Source organism: Anomaloglossus baeobatrachus, chromosome 4 (genome assembly GCF_048569485.1).
Source record: "Anomaloglossus baeobatrachus isolate aAnoBae1 chromosome 4, aAnoBae1.hap1, whole genome shotgun sequence".
In the NCBI taxonomy this organism is placed as follows: domain Eukaryota; kingdom Metazoa; phylum Chordata; class Amphibia; order Anura; family Aromobatidae; genus Anomaloglossus; species Anomaloglossus baeobatrachus.
Genome location: NC_134356.1, coordinates 246,868,304 through 246,889,426, shown reverse-complemented (window position 1 = coordinate 246,889,426; position 21,123 = coordinate 246,868,304). Strand labels below are relative to the sequence as shown.

Sequence of the window (21,123 nt, the reverse complement as noted above, 5' to 3'; positions counted from 1 at the left end):
AGAGCTTTACATATATTGGCAGATGTAACATACCTGGCTTAATGAAGACGTGTGTCTGATGGGAAAACGTGTAGCCCTTATTCTTTTGGTAAATTCTTGTGCAGATATTACCTGCCTGTCTGTCACACTGAGTAGCACTTACATCACTGCTTTTTTACTTTAATTATTCAACTATTAATCAGTGAAAAGGATTAAAATTTGGGGAAGAGGGATAAACAGCCACCTATACAACAATGGGATCTATTTTGTATGTTTTTTTCTTAATATTAGTTTAAATAATTTTTCGGGGGGAATAATTGGAAGTAGCCAGGAGGGGGGAATAAGAGCACTTGTTACTTTCTCTGATTTCCATTTTTGTACGTTTAACTTTTTTATATTTAAATAAAGTTGTAATAAAAAAACAACCCACAATAGCAGCATTCCGATTATGTCACAATGGCTGGATGATATAGAACACTCCACCATCCAAAGTTCCTTTGAGGGTGTTTTAGGCGTTTGTGGAGAGAGGAGTGTTTTGAGTGTTTTCAGTGATTTTAGTGTTTTTAGTGTGTTGAGTGTGTTGTGTGTTGAGTGTTGCATGTGTTGAGTGTGTTGTGTGTTGAGTGTTTTTAGTGTTGAGTGTGTTTTTTTGTGTTCAGTGTTTTTAGTGTTGTTTTGTTTTTGTGTGTTTTTGTGTGTTTTTTTGTGTTCAATGTTTTTAGTGTTGAGTTTGTTTTTGTGTGTTTTTGTGTTTATTGTTCAGTGTTTTTAGTGTTGAGTTTGTTCTTGTGTTTAGTGTTCAGTGTTTTTAGTGTTGAGTTTGTTTTTGTGTGTTCTTGTGTTTAGTGTTCAGTGTTTTTAGTGTTGAGTTTGTTTTTGTGTGTTTAGTGTTCAGTGTTTTTAGTGTTGAGTTTGTTTTTGTGTGTTTTTGTGTGTTTAGTGTTCAGTGTTTTTAGTGTTGAGTTTGTTTTTGTGTGTTTTTGTGTGTTGAGTCAGTTTTGTGAATATGTCCAGAAATAAGCGCTTTAAGCGTGTTATTGTTCTCTCTGACACCGAGGACAGCTGTGATGATGTTGACTTCCATCAGGTAAGCGTAACTTTTATATTTTTAAATAATTAGAATACATGTGGGATATAAATCCCAGAAAAAGATGGTGGAGCCAAGAATATAGCTCCAGAGAGGGAATATTGGGGGATAGTTTAGATCATGTTTACAGAGTAAAGACTACCCTGATATTTCTGATATCTCCATGTACGAGTTATATAATAATATTGCATGAAAACATATAAATGTCACCACCGCCCCTATCCATATCCTAACCATAAGTTTCCTATACACCCGTCATACTCTGTACATAAAATTCGCACAGGCCAATAGGAACCACATTCATATAGGTGAATAAATGTGAGGCAGTGGAATATGGAATAAGATTATATATTGGAGACCTTCATGTTTATAGATTTTATTTGACACGTTTCCCATTTTTTCAGTCTCGTCCACGGAAGAAGCCAATACCGAGGTCTGCAGACCAGGATACCAACACTGGCTTCAATTCGGGCCCAACTCTGGATATACCAGGTACTGTGCTCTGATCCATTAAAGGCTCTGGGGTACACAAATTACTTATAATAATATATTAATAATATACTAATAAGAGATTTATGTTGTTTCTCCCACAGATCGGATTTCTACACCTGATCCGGACAGTAACACCTGGTAAGACTCACATCTCCTCCATTACCAGATGTCTGATGGGGATTAGTGACTAATGTTGGCTCATATTCTGTTCCTTTTATTTCACAGCTCCGATGCCGTCATTACCATCAGTGACGATGAGGATTCCAATATTGGAGGGATTCCCCCATGTGATGGTAAGTGATCATCTCTAGATACAATCCAGGTTATAATGTAACAATGAGTTTTCTGTATGGTCACAGGTCAGTGTATAAATCTAACAATTAAAGGCAAATTATAAATAGGTCCGTGTCTTTATTTGGTCAGTTTTTAGCTTTTCCACACTTGTTTTTCCCCTCCTTCTTTGAGAGATACCTTTATACTCCTCTTTCCTCCCACATTGCCTTAGCAGTGCTTGTTTTTAGTCTGATGAGATGTTCTTATCAATGATATCATTCTTGTTACCATATAATGTACTGAAAAATAGGAAACAATTCCAAGTGAGGTGAAATTGCAAAAAATAAAAATAAAACACAATGCCAGATTTTTTTTGGGCAACCTGGGGTTTTGAGGACGTGCTCACTTCTGATGTTGTACTGAGAACATACATCATTATTAAGTATAGATTACTGAAGGAACAGGTGGGGTAAACGTCTGCAGAAACTCATGGACCCTGTTGTGGTTGAATGCCATTATTATTTCATATCCTGGTCCCAGTGGAGGGTCCTGTGGTCTCTGGTGGTCTGGTCAGTTACATATTCTGATCTGATCCCTTATGTATAGTCTTATTAGCTCTCTACACTCCATATTTATAGACCCCTCTCTAATATGGACCTGCACAATGACATGTCTGATGTGAACTGTATAGAAATCATTTTCTCTCTTCCATATTTCTGAACAGATAATTTTCCATGTGCTGGTGAGGAAAGCTATGCTGCACAGCATAGGTGAGTTATTCTGGACACATCTATCTCTATATAGTAAGAAATGTTCCCTGTAGATTTATAGATGATTTCTTTTCTTTCCAGGACACCGCTGTGTAACATCCCCGGCTGCTTCCTGGAGGATATTATATCTCCGAATTCCATATATGTTACCGACTTCGAGGTAACAAGAGAAGAGCTGGTGGAGCGGCTATTCCACCATTATAACAGCACAGTCTTCGGTTATCAGGTATGTTATCACTTATATCTGGGGGATATATGACTTATCCATTATCTCCATCTACAAACAATCATGGGCCCCCTAACCCAATGTCACTGGTCTGAAATTTAGTTATTGATTATCTCAGGTAAAACTCACTTAGTTTGGCAAATGCTTGATATCTGGATATTTTGGAATCAGTTTATGTTTATTTATGTTCTCACTTTTCAGAAGACCTCACGCCCCATGTAATGAGCCCAGTAGTGTAAATCACACATGAGAGTTGTTACATTGGGGTGAAAGAATTTCCAAACTTAATGTAATTTGTTTCTTCTTTTTTTAGCTCCCTAAGAAAATGGCTTTCATGTGGAACAAGAGCCTAAAGACAACAGCTGGTGAATGCCTCCAAGGGATGAAGGATAACCAGCGTATGTCAGTAATTCTGCTGTCCAATAGAGTCCTGGATTCTGCCGGTAGGTGACACATCACTTCCATCCTGCAGCTTCGTAAGACCCTGTATACAGGGCAGAACCTGCTACTTAGGATGTAATACATCTGATATACTATTCCTACATACTGTTCTAAGAAAAACTGAGTACACCCTCTTTGAATTCTATAGTTTTACATGTCAGTATAAAATAAAATCGAGTCAGGTCCTTAGAAAGTCTGAAAAGTAGGGAAATACAATCTCAGAAAAAAAACATGATAGCAAATATCGTGTCATTATTTATTAACAAAAAGTAGGCCGAAATGCAAAAACAGTGTGTGAAAAATTAAGTACACCCTTGCTGCTTTTTCAAGTTATTGCTGCTAAAGATTAAACTAAAAGCTAGTGGGGTGTACTTAATTTTTCACTCATTGCCTCTGTAGTAGTTTTTTAGTAAATAAATAATGACATAGTGTGACTTGCCATGGGTTGTTCATCTCAGGATGTTTTTACCTATTTTGAAGACCTCTTAAGGAGCATATATTTTATATTATGTCCTGATATGTAAAGCATTCCAGTAGGGTGTACTTAGATTTTCTCATCATGTATAATCTCTTTTATTTTAGAGCGACTACGATCCACAGTCGCACATGAAATGTGCCACGCGGCTTGTTGGATTATCGATGGGGAAGCGTTTGACAACCATGGCCCACTATGGCAGGCTTATGCAAAAAGGGTAAATGAGATACACCCTGAGCTGCCAGAGGTGACAAGGTGTCACAATTACACCATCCACTACAACTACTACTACCAATGTAACCTATGTGATCACAAGTAAGTAGATTTTTTGACTTGTGAGACAATCACCATGGAGAGACGTCAGTGCGGTCCTGATGGTATAATGATTTTATACTTATATCAGAATTGACTGACGTCTGGCAGCTGTAGGGTTAAGGATGCTGCATATTATATTTTCTGTACTGCGACCAGTTCTTAATATAATGGTTTTCAATTTGTAAGTTTTTATATAATCCATGGTGTTAACCAACATTCATTCTAGTCTGATAACCAATATTCCTTCTCTCTTTACAGAATTGGACGTTACCAGAAAATAGCGGACGCTAAATGCTATTGCAGCCGCTGTGGAGGAAGATTACGCCAACTGTCCTCCAGCGAAACACGTAACGTGTAATATCCATACACAAGTACTGCAAACATTAAAGTTGATGTTATGATATATTGTTGTCCATGCTTTCTCTGTGTAGATAAGTATATAATCTCCCATTACCACCTACCAGAAATCTCATGTCCTCACAAGATCTCCTCTCTTCCCTCCTCTTGTCTGCCCCTCACACATCATCTCTAGCATGGTACAAGGAGTCAGGCCCTATAGACTTGGTGACGGGAATTATCCTGTTTCTCCTTGTATGTGTTACGTCACCGCCGGAGTCTGCTCCAGCGACTTCTGCTCCGATCGCCAGGCGACGCCGTGTTCCTGCCGTTGATGTTGCTGGTGATGGGAGAGGAGTCGATGCTAGCGGCACCAGTGGGCGCAGACTCCGATAATCCACTGGGCTGGGTTAGCTTGAAATCTGCAGTACCGCTGGCTGACTGTGGGTGGCATGTGTCTTCCAGCTGAAGTTGCCAGCGTTCAGCTACAGTCAATAGGAAGACACCACACCCTTCTTATTCCCCCTCCTGTCACATGACCACTGCCAGAGATAGCTCTGATTTTCCTGGCTCCTGTTACGTCCTATTCTGTTTGGTGATTCCTGTGTGTTGACTTCTGCGTGTTTTCTGACTACCCTCCTGTCTACTGTTTTGTACCTCGCTGCCCGATCTGGATTTGACCTCTGCTACGTTTGCTGACTACGTCATTGCCTGCCGATTCTGTCCCTGTTCCGCAATTCCTGGTTTGACCCTGCCTGACTACTACTCTCATCGGACTGCAGCCTTCCACAGGTAGTGATCTCCAGTGCCCTGTGTAATTCCAAATCCCTGTATAGGGGTTAAAGGGCTTCAGGGTTCTGGCGGTCCTGCTTGGTGAGTGGCTTCCCTCTAGCCTCCCCTTTACAGCCCATCTGAGTCTGTAGATCCAGGCAGGCGTTACAGTATGGTTCACTTATATAGTGCTGGGCCGTCCACCTGATGGAATAGTATGGATGTAACAGACTGTAATCTGGCATGGCGCACTACACGTATCTGTGTGACCACCTCCATTCACTAAAGCGGTAAATCTTGCTGCTAATATAGATTTTATTTGGATCCCGCACAAATGGAAAGTCAATGGCCAACATTTCTACCAATAGATGTTCTTTATTAAGGGCATGTGTGCTGATTACAGTCGGACATGGGGAAGGTGGAGCATAAGAGAGGGGCTTTATGTCATAAGGCTCCTCACCTATACACCACCTTCCTCATATCCTGGACTAAATATATATTTGCAGGAAGATTTACTGCTTTTTTCTTCTTCATTGCTGATGTTTTCCATACAGTATTAAAGGACTATGGTCGCCTCCTCAAGCACGACTACCTCCATAGCGGTGTTTCCAGTTATTCTCTACTTCCCACCTAATACTAGCCTTACCCATGTACAAGTGTAATTCAGGGCAGCCATACCCCACCTTACTGTTCATAAGTATTTTGCGTCTGTGCAGCCCCAGTCTTTCATCATGGGGTCCCTGCATCCGGCAGTGCATTAGTAATGTGACCAGGTATTAGTAAGTATGACTTTTTTTCTGTCTACACACTTAATTCTTCTCAGTATTAAGCAATAAATTTAATATTAAAGGGGTGGTTCACTCATTTTTTTTATCTTTTCCTATCAATTTAGCTTGCTATTTCAATTCTCTTTTTAATTACCTTGTGTTTTCAGTTGTGCTACTGATCGGCGCTATTTCCCCCGCTCAGTGCTGATCACATGACCCTGGGTGTCACGTCAACTTCCGGGCTCTGAAAGTTGATGTTACATCTGTAGCTCCACCAGCCACTCATCTTGAGTGACTGAGCTGTGGGCGGTTTCACCGCACGTCACAGCCCAGCATCAAGAGGAGGGTTTGCTTACCCATCCTGCACCTGTGTGCGGTGTAGGCCTGCGCCATAGAGGAAAAGGATGAGCCTAGAATGTATGGGCTCCTTCCAGGTTAGTAGGCGTGACCAGCTAGCTGGAAACGTCGGGTTGCATTCAGATCATGCCCTTATCATGTGATAGAGGCGTGTTGAAGTGATGTTATACCTGGAAGTAGCCTATGCACTCTAGCGTCTACCGAGAGGAGGGTTCCTTTGGCTGGAGTCAGGTGACTATCTGATCACACTGCCTGACAGGATTGAAGTCCGCCGAGCCATCCAGTGCAGTTTGGCAGCACAGGGGGATTAGGAACAGCACAACAGAAGGCCGAGCAGTGCGACGTGGAGCCAAGCAAAGTGACATCGTGCAGAGTGACACAGGATAGGGCAGAATGAAACTGGGCATAGTGAGAAAGGACAGAGAAGAGCGACACAGGGAAGAGCAGAGCGACACAGGGTAGAGCAGGGCGACACAGGGCAGAGCAGAGTGACACAGGACCGAGCAGAGTTACACATTCCAGGACAGAGCGACACAGGACAGAGCAGAGCTACACATTGCAGGGCAGAGCAACACAGGACAGTGCAGAGCTACCCATTGGAGAGCAGAGTGACACAGGGCAGAGCAGAGCGACACAGGGCAGAGCGACACAGGGCAGAGCAGAGCAACACAAGACAGAGAAACACAGGGCAGAGTGACACAGGACAAAGCGACACAGGGCAGAGTAGAGCCACAGATCAGGACAGAGTGACACAGAGAAGAGCGACACAGGGCAGAGCAGAGCCACAGATCAGGACAGAGTGACACAGAGCAGAGTGACACAGGACAGTGCAGAGTGACACAGAACAAAGCAACACAAAACAGAGTAGAGCGAAACAGGGCAGAGGAGAGTGACAAAGTGCAGAGCAAAGTTACACGGGGCAGAGCAGAGAGACACAGCAGATCGACACAGAACAGAGTAACACTGGGCAGAGCAACACATGGCAGAGCAGAGCGACACAGGGCAGAGCAGAGCGACACAGGGCGGAGGAGGGCAACACAGAGCAGGGTAGTGAGACACAGGGCAGGGCCACGCAACACAGGGCAGAGTGACACATGGTAAAACGACACAGCACAGAGTAGAGCAACACAGAGCAGCATGACATAAGGCAGAACAGTTCAACACAGGGCAGGGCAACGCAACACAGGGCAGGGCAGCGAAACACAGGGCAGAGCAGTGTGACACAGGGCAGGGCAGCGCGACACAAGGCAGCGCGACTCAGAGCAGGTGGACATAGAGCAGTGAAGGGACACAGGGCAGAGAGACACAAAGCAGCAGTGCAGGGGGACAGAGCTGGGAACACATAGCAGCGCAGAAAACAGAACAGTGACTGTTCTTCCAACCAATGGGGAAGGTTCCATTCAACATTGACTGGGACAGTGAGTATGGTATCATCATTGGACCCCCTTATTGGATTACGTCGTATCCAGATTAGGGATTTGCCAAGGAAATAAATTGGTGAATGAGGGTGTCTCTTTATTTTATTTCTGTAACAATTCTCTTTTGATATGTTTCAGGTTCGCTTTTGGGTATTGTTGTGGGACATCACTATAGATTACATTGAACATTTTTTTTTTTTTAAATTGTAATAAATTTGTTAACGAGGGCTGTAGTCGAGGTTTGTCCAAATAAAATTTATCTTTCTTTGTTCAACTACTGGAATAGTAGTGGGTGGTATCTCAGACGCCCACCCATCTCTAATGCCACGGCTTGATGTCAGCTGGCAATTCACAGCTGGTATCAACCCCATATACTACCCCATTTGCTACTGCACCAGGGCAACTAAAAGAGCTGAGGCAAAGCACGAAGATTGGCACATCTAATGGATGCGTCAGTCCTGGGGCGGCTCTGGCCTGCTATTTTCTGGCTGGGGAGGGTCCAATAACCGTGGACATCCCTAGCCTGAGAATACCCAACCACAGCTATCGACTATACCTTGGCTGGTGATCCAATTTGGGGGGACCCCACATTTTTTGTTTGAAATTATTTATTTCATTTTAAATAAAATAACAGTGTGGGGTGCCCTCTGTTTTGTATTACCAGCCAAGGTAGAGCTGCCAGCTGTGGTCTGCAGGCTACCACTGTCTACTTCCCCTTAGCTAGTTACCACATATAAGGGTGTCCCCATGTTGCAAAAATATAACCAGTTCTTCTTTGTGTGATGGCTTGTGACTATCCATCTTCCTCTTGATTACATTCCAGTGGTTTTCAATGGGGTTCAGGTCTGGAGATTGGGCTGGCCATGACAGGGTTTTGATGTGGTGGTCCTTCATCCACACATTGATTGATCTAGCTGTGTGGCATGGTGCATTATTCTTTTCAGCTTTGCCCAACACCTGGTCGTCTAATTGTTAGACGTAAACGTGGAGGGGCGTACAAGCCACAGTGTCTTGCACACACTGTGAAATTTTATGGAGGATCAGTGATGATCTGGGGATGCTTCAGCAAGGCTGGTATTGGGCAGATTAAACTTTGCGAAGGACATATGAATCAAGCCGCATACAAGGTTATTCTGGAAAAACAGTACTTTGTTCTGCTAAGGCAATGTTCCCCAACTCTGAGGACTGTTTTTTCCAGCAGGACAATGTACTATGCCACAAAGGTAGGTCAATCAATGTGTGGATGAAGGACTACCACATCAAAACCCTGTCATGGCCAGCCCAAAACCAGACCTGAACCCCATTGACAACCTCTGGAATATAATCAAGAGAAAGATGGATAATCAGAAGCCTTCAAACAAAGAAGAACTGGTTAAATTTTTTCACCAGGAATGGCATAAGGCCACCCAAAAGCAGTGTGAAAGACTGGTGGAAAGCGTGCCAGGACGCATGAATGCTGTGATTAAAAATCATGGTTATTCCACAAAATATTGATTTGTCAACTCCTCCTGAGTTAAAACATTATTAGTATTGTTGTTTCCAAATGATATAATATATATATATATATATATATATATATATATATATACTAGAAGGTGGCCCGATTCTACGCATCGGGTATTCTAGAATTTACGTATTGTGTAGTTAATGTATGATTTTTGTTATATATATATATATATATATATATATATTTATATATATATAGATGTTGTGTGTAGTTACCAAGTGTTTGTGTAGGGCGCTGTACATGTTCTGGGTGTTGTCTGGGTGTGGCGGGGGGTGAGAGCGTTGTTGTATGTGTGTTGCGTTGTTTCTGGAGCGCTGTGTGTCTGTAGCGTTGTGTGTGTGTGTTGCGCGGTTTGTGTGGGTGTGGTGTGTTTTGGGGGGAGGTATGTTTTGTGTAATGTGTGTGTGTTGCGTGGTATGTGCGTATATTTATGTATGCCGCGGTGTTTGTGTGTTGGGTGTTGTGTGTGTGCGGTGTTGTCTGTGTGTGTGGGTGTCTGTGTAGGGCGGTGTTTGTGGTTCCCAGTGTGTGTGTGGTGTGTTGTGTGTGTGTGTTGGGGGGAGGTGTGCACCTCCCATCGTGCTCCATCCCCCATGCTGCGCACCCCCCATCGTGCTCCATCCGCCATGCTGTGCACTCCCAAACGTACTCCATCCGCCATGCTGTGCACTCCCAAACGTGCTCCATCCGCCATGCTGCGCACTCCCAAACGTGGTCCATCCGCCATGCTGCGCACTCCCAAACGTGCTCCATCTGCCATGCTGCGCACTCCCAAACATGCTCCATCCGCCATGCTGCGCACTCCCAAACGTGGTCCATCCGCCATGCTGCGCAGTCCCCAACGTGCTCCATCCGCCATGCTGCGCACTCCCAAACGTGCTCCATCCCCCATGCTGCGCACTCCCCATCGTGCTCCATCCCCCATGCTGCACCAGCATCAGCCTCTCTGCCCCCAGCATCAGCCTCTCTCCTCCCAGCATCAGCCTCTCTCCTCCCAGCATCAGCCTCTCTGTCCCCAGCATCAGCCTCTCTCCTCCCAGCCTCAGCCTCCCCCAGCATCAGCCTCTCTTCTCTCAGCCTCCCCCCTCCCAGCCTCCCTCCTCCCAGCCTCCCCCAGCATCAGCCTCTCTCCTCCCAGCCTCCCCCTCCCAGCCTCCCCGAGCATCAGCCTCCCCCAGCATCAGCCTCTCTCCTTCCAGCCTCCCCCAGCATCAGCCTCCCCCAGCATCAGCCTCTCTCCTCCCAGCCTTCCCCAGGATCAGCCTCTCTCCTCCCAGCCTCCCTCTTCCCAGCCTTCCCCAGCATCAGCCTCCACCTCCCAGCCTCCCCCAGCATCAGCCTCCCCCAGCATCAGCCTCTCTCCTTCCAGCCTCCCCCAGCATCAGCCTCCCCCAGCATCAGCCTCTCTCCTTCCAGCCTCCCCCAGCATCAGCCTCCCCCAGCATCAGCCTCTCTCCTCCCAGCCTCCCTCCTCCCAGCCTCCCCCAGCATCAGCCTCCCCCTCTCAGCCTCCCCCAGCATCAGCCTCCCCCAGCATCAGCCTCTCTCCTTCCAGCCTCCCCCAGCATCAGCCTCCCCCAGCATCAGCCTCCGCCTCCCAGCCTCCCCCAGCATCAGCCTCCACCTCCCAGCCTCCCCCAGCATCAGCCTCTCTCCTCCCAGCCTCCCCCAGCATCAACCTCTCTCCTCCCAGCCTCCCCTAGCATCAGCCTCCCCCTCCCAGCCTCCCCCAGCATCAGCCTCCCCCAGCATCAGCCTCTCTCCTTCCAGCCTCCCCCAGCATCAGCCTCCCCCAGCATCAGCCTCTCTCCTCCCAGCCTCCCCCAGCATCAGCCTCCCCCTCCCAGCCTCCCCTAAATGATAGTCAAACTAAACGCAAACCGGATAGAATAGCATGCCGCTGCAAGATGCTTTGGTAGGCATGCTGGTTCTGTATGACTTCAATTTTGAATAACTTCCCAACAGTGTCACTAGCAAAGCACCCCCACACCATCACACCTCCTCCTCCTCCATGCTTCACGGTGGGAACCAGGCATGTAGAGTCCATCCATTCACCTTTTCTACAAAGACACGGTGGTTAAATCCAAAGATCTCAAATTTGGACTCATCAGATCAAAGCACAGATTTCCACTGGTCTAATGTCCACTCCTTGTATTCTTTAGCCCAAACAAGTCTCTTCTGCTTGTTGCTTGTCCTTAGCAGTGGTTTCCTAGCAGCTATTTTACCATGAAGGCCTGCTGCACAAAGTCTCCTCTTAACAGTTGTTCTAGAGATGAGAATGTGTGTCCAAACTTTTGGTCTGTACTATATATATATATATATATATATATATATATATATATACACACACACACGCACGCACACACACACACACTACGAACGATATCAAAACGAGCAAAAGATAGCTGCTTTCTTCCCCTGGTTGTGCAGGGCTTGGTGCTGATGTCTGAACCTGTGACACTGATGTGATCTCTCTCTCCTCAGCAGAAGTCAGTGCTTCAATAAGAACAGACACAGGAAAGAGGGCAGGGAGGAGTTTGGGTGGAGTTCTAAGTGGTTGTGGTAGATACAATACACATATGGATACAATGCACTGCAAAGGATCCTGGAAGTTGTAGTAATTTAGCACAGGAAGTCAGGAGAGAGATTAACCCCATCAGAGCTGGAGCCAGCAATGAGGATGTGCTTTGTAACAGAAAGAGGCAGAAGTGTGCGAACAAGAGGGATACACCAAAATATGTGAAAAAAGAACTGAACTGAACTCCTCAGTCTGACTGAACAATTGTGGGAAGATCAAATACATCCACCACCTGGTTAGACCAGGCATTCTCCCTTTCTTCCAGATTCATTACAGCTGATAAAGAAGACCTTAAGTGATATAAACAAATTCACTGGCAATAGGCTAAGTGCTTATTATATAGAAGGTGTGCCACAAACAGAAACAAGATTCCCCATGAGAATAACCTGCAGATATAATAAGAAGTATTATGCCCTAATCACCAGCCATCGCCAGGTTTACCCATCAATAAGGTAGCAGAGGGTATAGTTCCCCACGTGTATCGTCACCAGCTAGGGTGACTTCATCAGGGGTGGGTTCCCTGTGTCCAAAGAGACAGGTTTTAAATACCTGAAGATCCAGAGTAACAGCTGCAATGGCGTTTCAAAATGCGCGCCCCAGAAGCACCCGGCGTCCCGGAAGTGACAACTGCGCATGCGCTAAATCATTTAGAAAGGAAGTAGTGAGTAACAGAGTATCGCGCATGCGCGGGACTACGAAAAGATGGCGGCCGCCATGAGAGGAGAGAGCTTGCTCCACATGCTGGGACCTGGGCTGGTCTCTATCCACAATTGCCTTTTTTGCAACATGGAAGCAGCTATATACAGGTTACAGGTATGTGTGCTCCATTATGGTTCTGCTTTTAACTTTATCTAGGATGCCGCATGGCACATGAAATACAGAATATAGAGTAGGACCCCCCTATTGAGTTTTGCCGTGACGTTGGCAGGGGTGGCTCAAAAAATTGATCAATTATTTGCTAAAAATCTCATTTTTTTTATTATAGTACAGTTGGAATAAATCTGTGAATTTTCACTTTTTATATGATGCATGCCAATTTCAGATCGTGCTGGCTCTTTTTTCTCTGTTATGACTGTAGTTATGCTACAATTTCTGGTGACTGACCATCACCATACCATGCACGCCTGATTTTGGTTTGCAATGTATTCCTCCTGTTGGTAGCTGTTCAGATTCAGTTACCTCACCCCTTTCCACAGGTAATGCTAATTAAGCACCATTCTTGGATCTGGGCCGCCTTTATCAATGGTTGCTGTCTGGCACTGGGAGGATCAGTTGTGATATAGTCCTGGTACGTGTAGAGCTTGCTCCACATGCTGGGACCTGGGCTGGTCTCTATCCACAATTGCCTTTTTTGCAACATGGAAACGGCTATATACAGGTTACAGGTATGTGTGCTCCATTATGGTTCTGCTTTTAACTTTATCTAGGAGGCCGCATTGGACATGAAATACAGAATATAGAGTAGGACCCCCCTATTGAGATTTGCCGTGACGATGGCAGGGGTGGCTCAAAACATTGATCAATTATTTGCTAAAAATCTCATTTTTTTTATTATAGTACAGTTGGAATAAATCTGTGAATTTTCACTTTTTATATGATGCATGCCAATTTCAGATCGTGCTGGCTCTTTTTTTTTTTTTTTGTTCTCAGAATTGAGAGTTCCTTAGACCGCATGTTGTCTGGTCACAGCAACAGCTTCCAAATGCAAAACCACACACCTGTAATCAACCCCAGACCTTTTAACTACTTCATTGATTACAGGTTAATGAGGGAGACACCTTCAGAGTTAATTGCAGCCCTTAGAGTCCCTTGTCCAATTACTTTTGGTCCCTTTAAAAAGAGGAGGCTATGCATTACAGAGCTATGATTCCTAAACCCTTTCTCCGATTTGGATGTGAAAACTCTCATATTGCAGCTGGGAGTGTGCACTTTCAGCCCATAATATATATATAATTGTATTTCTGAACAAGTTTTTGTAAACAGCTAAAATAACAAAACTTGTGTCACTGTTCAAATATTTCTGGCCCTGACTGTAATTACAATATTGAGCAGATATCTCAGCCTATTGTTTCGGCCCTCAACAATAGTCCCATGGGGGCTGCTGCCTGTGACAGCAAGTAGCCAAGAAAGCAGCAATCAATACCGGCTTATGATCATGAAGGGGCAAGGTTTTTTATTTGTTTTTTATTTTTTTTTATCTCCTTATATTGAGCAGCGTTACTTATTATAGAAGTACACTATATGTCTATGCTTATTGTCTCCTAATCTCAGGAGTGATATTGAGCGGTGTTACTTATTATAGAAGTACAGTATATGTCTATGCTTATTGTCTCCTAATCTCAGGAGTGATATTGAGCGGTGTTACTTATTATAGAAGTACAGTATATGTCTATGCTTATTGTCTCCTAATCTCAGGAGTGATATTGAGCAGTGTTACTTATTATAGAAGTACAGTATATGTCTATGCTTATTGTCTCCTAATCTCAGGAGTGATATTGAGCGGTGTTACTTATTATAGAAGTACAGTATATGTCTATGCTTATTGTCTCCTAATCTCAGGAGTGATATTGAGCGGTGTTACTTATTATAGAAGTACAGTATATGTCTATGCTTATTGTCTCCTAATCTCAGGAGTGATATTGAGCAGTGTTACTTATTATAGAAGTACAGTATATGTCTATGCTTATTGTCTCCTAATCTCAGGAGTGATATTGAGCGGTGTTACTTATTATAGAAGTACAGTATATGTCTATGCTTATTATCTCCTAATCTCAGGAGTGATATTGAGCGGTGTTACTTATTATAGAAGTACAGTATATGTCTAGGCTTATTGTCTCCTAATCTCAGGAGTGATATTGAGCGGTGTTACTTATTATAGAAGTACAGTATATATCTATGCTTATTGTCTCCTAATCTCAGGAGTGATGTTGAGCGTTGTTACTTATTATAGAAGTACAGTATATATCTATGCTGATTGTCTCCTATTCTCAGGAGTAGAGTTGAGCGCGGTTCGAGTTTCGAGGTTCTCCAGTTCTAGGCTCGAGTGATTTTGGTGCCTGTTCTAGATCGAACTAGAACTCGAGCTTTTTGCAAAAGCTCGATAGTTCTAGAAACGTTCGAGAACGGTTCTAGCAGCAAAAAAACAGCTAATTCCTAGCTGGCTTTCCGCTGTAATAGTGTAAGTCACTCTGTGACTCACACTATTATGAAATTTCAGTGTATAGTGTGCGTGAACAGCGCCTTCAGATCACTCCTGTTTGTATAATGGCGATCGCCATTTTTTTTTTTTCCTTGTCTTCCTTCCCTAAGTGCGCGCGTGTAGTGGGGAGGGCCATTATGTCAGCCAATCCCAGACACACACACAGCTAAGTGGACTTTTAGCCAGAGAAGCAACGGCATGTGTGATAGGATGTCCATGTCACATGTCCCTGCATTATAAAACCGGACATTTTCCTCCAGGACGCCATTATCTGCCTTCTGCGTCCTTGGTGTCAGACATAACTGGCGCAGCTCCGTCCTGAGTCCTATCGCTGATACAGCTGTATGCGCTCCATACACAGCGCTGGACAGCATAGGGATAGCACTTTCCATCAGTCCTTTTAAGGGCTCGTACCGGCAAGGTCAGAGCCATAGGTGACAGGTCCTGAAAACAGAGACAGCGTCTGTGTAGCTAAGGTCAGGGATTTCGTCGCTGCATTTCCCCATTAGGAGGGAATAGAAAGGCAGGCTTCCATTCCTCTACCCAGAGCCCCACAATCCTGGCACTGTACCCTCCTGTCCTCTGCACACTCCAACTCATTATAACTAAGCCATTATACTAGCAAACACTGAGTGTACCTAGTGGCATCCTAAACGTGGCTATTGGACTTTGCTATAGTCCCACTAGTGCAAAGATATTTGCAGCACCTCTGCCTGCATTGCACACTCCAACTCATTATAACTAAGCCATTATACTAGCAAACACTGAGTGTACCTAGTGGCATCCTAAACGTGGCTATTGGACTTTGCTATAGTCACACTAGTGCAAAGATATTTGCAGCACCTCTGCCTGCATTGCACACTCCAACTCATTATAACTAAGCCATTATACTAGCAAACACTCAGTGTACCTAGTGGCATCCTAAACGTGGCTATTGGACATTTGTCTAGTCACACTAGTGCAAAGACATTTGCAGCACCTCTGCCTGCATTGCACACTCCAACTCATTATAACTGAGCCATTATACTAGCAAACACTCAGTGTACCTAGTGGCATCGTAAACGTGGCTATTGGACTTTTGTCTAGTCACACTAGTGCAAAGACATTTGCAGCACCTCTACCTGCATTGCACACTCCAACTCATTATAACTAAGCCATTATACTAGCAAACACTCAGTGTACCTAGTGGCATCCTAAACGTGGCTATTGGACTTTGCTATAGTCCCACTAGTGCAAAGATATTTGCAGCACCTCTGCCTGCATTGCACACTCCAACTCATTATAACTAAGCCATTATACTAGCAAACACTCAGTGTACCTAGTGGCATCCTAAACGTGGCTATTGGACTTTTGTCTAGTCACACTAGTGCAAAGACATTTGCAGCACCTCTACCTGCATTTCACACTCCAACTCATTATAACTAAGCCATTATACTAGCAAACACTCAGTGTACCTAGTGGCATCCTAAACGTGGCTATTGGACTTTGCTATAGTCCCACTAGTGCAAAGATATTTGCAGCACCTCTGCCTGCATTGCACACTCCAACTCATTATAACTAAGCCATTATACTAGCAAACACTCAGTGTACCTAGTGGCATCCTAAACGTGGCTATTGGACTTTTGTCTAGTCACACTAGTGCAAAGACATTTGCAGCACCTCTGCCTGCATTGCACACTCCAACTCATTATAACTAAGCCATTATACTAGCAATTGATGCTGCCAGATTAAGGGCCGTAGTTGCATTGTCAGGGATATTTATTCTTTATTATTCTGCTGTTAATAAAGCTAGACCACCGCTGCAATCTACACCACCTCTCAATTTTTACTACCACATTTTAAGTGCACAATCTTGTCGCAATCAACATGAGTGGCAAAATGACAGATGCTGGTGGAAAGGGGAAGAGGCGTGGTGGAAAAGGAAAAAAAGGGTTTGTTCGTGGGGAAGGTGGCAAAGCTCCATTATCATCTGCTGAAGAGAGACCATCTACCAGCAAAAGTAAGATGTCTACTACTTACCGTGGACAATCCGATGTGCTCCCTTTTTTACGGACACGAACAACAGGAACAAAGGTAGATGATGGCCAAAAAAGGAAAATGCTTGAATGGATCTCAAGTGGTCCAACAAGTGCCCTCTCAGCCACTTCAAGTACCGCATCCAAAAAACACCAGTCCTCTGAGTTTTCATCCCAATCAAACTTGCTTTCTCCCAGCTCTGAAGTCTCCATCAGCCCTGCACAGTATGGTGGAACTGAGATGGCTGAGTCTGCAGAGCTGTTCAGTCACACTATAGCCTGGGAATCAGAGGTCTGCTCCCAAGCTACAGTGAGTACAGAACAGGAAATGGTCTGCAGTGATGCCCAGAACCTTTGTGACTCTGATTCAGGCCGTGAGGACCAAGTTTCTGAGCATAATGTTGACCCTTTGTCACAAACTGTAACACCTGTGGTTATAGACAATGAGGAACATACTGATGAAGATGAGACGCAGATACCCGATTGGGATGACAACTTAAATATTCGGTCAGGGCAAGAAGAGGCTCGGTCTGAGGGGGAGGGGAGTGCAAACACAACAATTGATGATGAAGTTCTAGATCCCACCTACTGTCAACCCAGAGTCAGGCACTCGAGGAGGTCAATAGAGGTGGTGGAGGAGGATGCAACTGATGACGAAGTTACCTTGTGCCTTCCTGGACACAGTCGGAGTACTGGTAGACCGTCTACAACTGCATCCTCAGCCACCACTCTGCCTCTGAGCATTATTCGGGGTGGATCAACAGGTCGCATGGCCTCTAAGCCTTGCCTAGCCTGGTCCTTTTTTGACATAGAAAAAGATCGCCCAAATTATGTGATCTGTAAAATTTGTCATGGTTCTCTTAGTAGAGGTCAAAACCTCAGCAGTTTGACAACTTCTTCCATGAATCGTCACATGAATAAATATCATATGTCCCGGTGGGAAGCTCACCGTGCTGCAATGCGGCCTAGCGGAGCGAACCATCCACCGCCTGCCCCTTCCAGTGCATCCGCGCGCTCGTCATCTTCTAGGACTGTGGGGACAGCTGTCACACCTGTTTTTCCACCCACAACTTCCACCACTGTAACCGCAACAGGCAGTTTGCTTGGTAGGTCGTCAGTTGGTTTGGAAGGGGAAACAAGTGAGTGTGTACAGCTCTCTCAGACATCGATAGCACCAACGTTGGATGAAGGCAACATCATGTCTCTGCCTGCACTTTCCTCACAAACCTGCATTTTTCCAGGGACACCCTACTCAACACCGTCTACACACAGCAGCCAGATCTCTGTCCCTCAGATGTGGTCAAATAAAAGGCCACTTCCTGCGACCAATGACAAAGCTAAGAGGTTGACTCTGTCCCTCTGTAAGCTGTTGGCTACCGAAATGCTGCCTTTCCGCCTAGTGGACACACAGGATTTTAGAGACCTTATGTCTGTCGCTGTGCCCAGTACCAGATGCCTAGTCGCCACTACTTCTCTAAGAAAGGTGTGCCCGCGCTACACCAGCATGTCGCACACAACATCACCGCTTCCTTGAGAAACTCTGTGTGTGAACGGGTGCATTTCACCACCGATACTTGGACCAGTAAGCATGGACAGGGACGTTACATGTCGCTGACTGGGCACTGGGTAACTATGGTGATAGATGGTGAAGGGTCTGCTGCACAAGTCTTGCCGTCCCCACGACTTGCGTGTCAATCCTCTGTCTGTCCAAGTTCCGCCACTGCTTCTGCATCCTCCACCTCATCTGGGTCCTCCACCTCCGCCCCAAGCCTGCCTGGTCAGGCCACCAGCGTTCTCACTGCGCAGAAGGAATCACGCACCCCTCATTACTATGCTGGCAGCAGAGCGCAACGGCATCAGGCGGTCTTTAGCTTGACATGTCTTGGGAATAAGAGTCACACAGCTGAGGAGTTGTGGTCAGCTCTGCGGTCCGAGTTTAATAAATGGTTGTCTCCACTCAACCTGCAGCCTGGTAAGGCCGTGTGCGACAATGCTGCAAACCTGGGTGCGGCCCTTCGCCTGGGCAAGGTGACACACGTACCTTGTATGGGTCACGTGTTGAACCTTGTCCTCCAGCAATTTTTAACACACTATCCCGGCCTAGATGGCCTTCTGAACAGGGCACGAAAACTGTCTGCTCACTTCCGCCGTTCAAGCACCGCAGCTGAGCGACTTGCATCGCTCCAGAAGTCTTTCGGCCTGCCGGTTCATCGCCTGAAATGCGATGTGGCGACACGCTGGAATTCAACTCTCCACATGTTACAGCGACTGTGGCAGCACCGCCGAGCCCTGGTGCAATACGTCATGACGTATAGCCTGGGCCAACGAGATGCAGAGGTGGGTCAGATCACCCTGATGGAGTGGTCTCAGATCAAGGACCTATGCACCCTTCTGCACAGTTTCGACATGGCGACGAATATGTTTAGCGCTGACAATGCCATTATCAGCATGACGATTCCAGTCATTTACATGCTGGAGCACACGCTAAACACTATTCGGAGTCAGGGGGTGGGACAACAGGAAGGGGATGAACTACAGGAGGATTCATATGCGCAAGACACAACAACATCACCAAGGTCCAGACGTTCATCATCACCAAGGCGCCAGGCATGGGACCATGGGGGACAGGGATCAACAAGGGCGCATAGTAGCAGGCTAAATGTTGAGGAAGGTGCAGGAGAACATGAAGAAATGGAGGACGAACTGTCCATGGACATGGAAGACTCAGCAGATGAGGGAGACCTTGGTCAAATTTCAGTTGAAAGAGGTTGGGGGGAGATGTCAGAGGAAGAAAGAACGGTTAGCACCTCTATGCCACAAACACAGCGTGGACTTGGTCCGCATGGCAGATTTTGTCGTGTCCAGCTGCCAGCGTTGTCTCTGAACGTGTCTTCAGTGCTGCTGGGTGTGTGCTGACAGATAAGCGCACGCGTCTGTCCAGTGACAATGTGGACAGACTGACGTTCATCAAAATGAACAAGTCATGGATCCAGAAGGAATTTACTACCCCTGTGTCATCCTGGGGAGAGTAAATGCTTGTGGATTTGGAATGTGCTTGATGCAAATCAAAACATCCTGTTTGCAACTAGGGCACAACTGCTGCCACTGAAGGGGTTGGTGTGTGTGGGGCCCAATTTTTGGAAAAAAGGGAGACTCCACTTGGAGTAACCCTTGCTTGCTGTGTTTTTTAAAAGGAGCCAAGATGAACAGAGCTGGGATCAGGAAAGACTTTGCTACCTACCCTGGTGTCATCCTGGGGACGGTTAATTATGGCGTATTTTTGAATGTGCTTGATGCAAATCTAGCTGTGAAGTGTACAACTGGGGCACAACTGCTGCCACTGAAGGGGTGGGTGTGTGTGGGGCCCAATTTTTGGAAAAAAGGGAGACTCCGCTTGGAGTAACCCTTGCTTGCTGTGTTTTTTAAAAGGAGCCAAGATGAACAGAGCTGGGATCAGGAAAGACTTTGCTACCTACCCTGGTGTCATCCTGGGGACGGTTAATTATGGCGTATTTTTGAATGTGCTTGATGCAAATCTAGCTGTGAAGTGTACAACTGGGGCACAACTGCTGCCACTGAAGGGGTGGGTGTGTGTGGGGCCCAATTTTTGGAAAAAAGGGAGACTCCGCTTGGAGTAACCCTTGCTTTCTGTGTTTTTTAAAAGGAGCCAAGATGAACAGAGCTGGGATCAGGAAAGACTTTGCTACCTACCCTGGTGTCATCCTGGGGACGGTTAATTATGGCGTATTTTTGAATGTGCTTGATGCAAATCTAGCTGTGAAGTGTACAACTGGGGCACAACTGCTGCCACTGAAGGGGTGGGTGTGTGTGGGGCCCAATTTTTGGAAAAAAGGGAGACTCCGCTTGGAGTAACCCTTGCTTGCTGTGTTTTTTAAAAGGAGCCAAGATGAACAGAGCTGGGATCAGGAAAGACTTTGCTACCTACCCTGGTGTCATCCTGGGGACGGTTAATTATGGCGTATTTTTGAATGTGCTTGATGCAAACCTAGCTGTGAATTGTACAACTGGGGCACAACTGCTGCCACTGAATGGGTGGGTGTGTGTGTGGCCCAATTTTTGGAAAAAAGGAAGACTCCGCTTGGAGTCACCTTGCGGT

General features: G+C 45.6%; 1 protein-coding gene across 1 annotated transcript in view; it reads left to right on the top strand.

Annotated features, from left to right (window-relative positions):
• Positions 1 to 825: 825 nt before the first annotated feature.
• LOC142302378 (uncharacterized) overlaps positions 826 to 21,123 on the top strand; it is a 101,811-nt gene continuing 81,513 nt past the window's right edge. The window contains exons 1-10 of the mRNA XM_075343435.1: positions 826 to 1,066; positions 1,471 to 1,558; positions 1,660 to 1,696; positions 1,784 to 1,851; positions 2,556 to 2,601; positions 2,683 to 2,827; positions 3,141 to 3,270; positions 3,851 to 4,058; positions 4,317 to 4,405; positions 12,058 to 12,244. Coding sequence (XP_075199550.1) covers positions 986 to 1,066; positions 1,471 to 1,558; positions 1,660 to 1,696; positions 1,784 to 1,851; positions 2,556 to 2,601; positions 2,683 to 2,827; positions 3,141 to 3,270; positions 3,851 to 4,058; positions 4,317 to 4,405; positions 12,058 to 12,244 — 1,079 coding nt within the window. The 5' untranslated portion in view covers positions 826 to 985. The remainder of the gene's footprint in view (positions 1,067 to 1,470; positions 1,559 to 1,659; positions 1,697 to 1,783; positions 1,852 to 2,555; positions 2,602 to 2,682; positions 2,828 to 3,140; positions 3,271 to 3,850; positions 4,059 to 4,316; positions 4,406 to 12,057; positions 12,245 to 21,123) is intronic.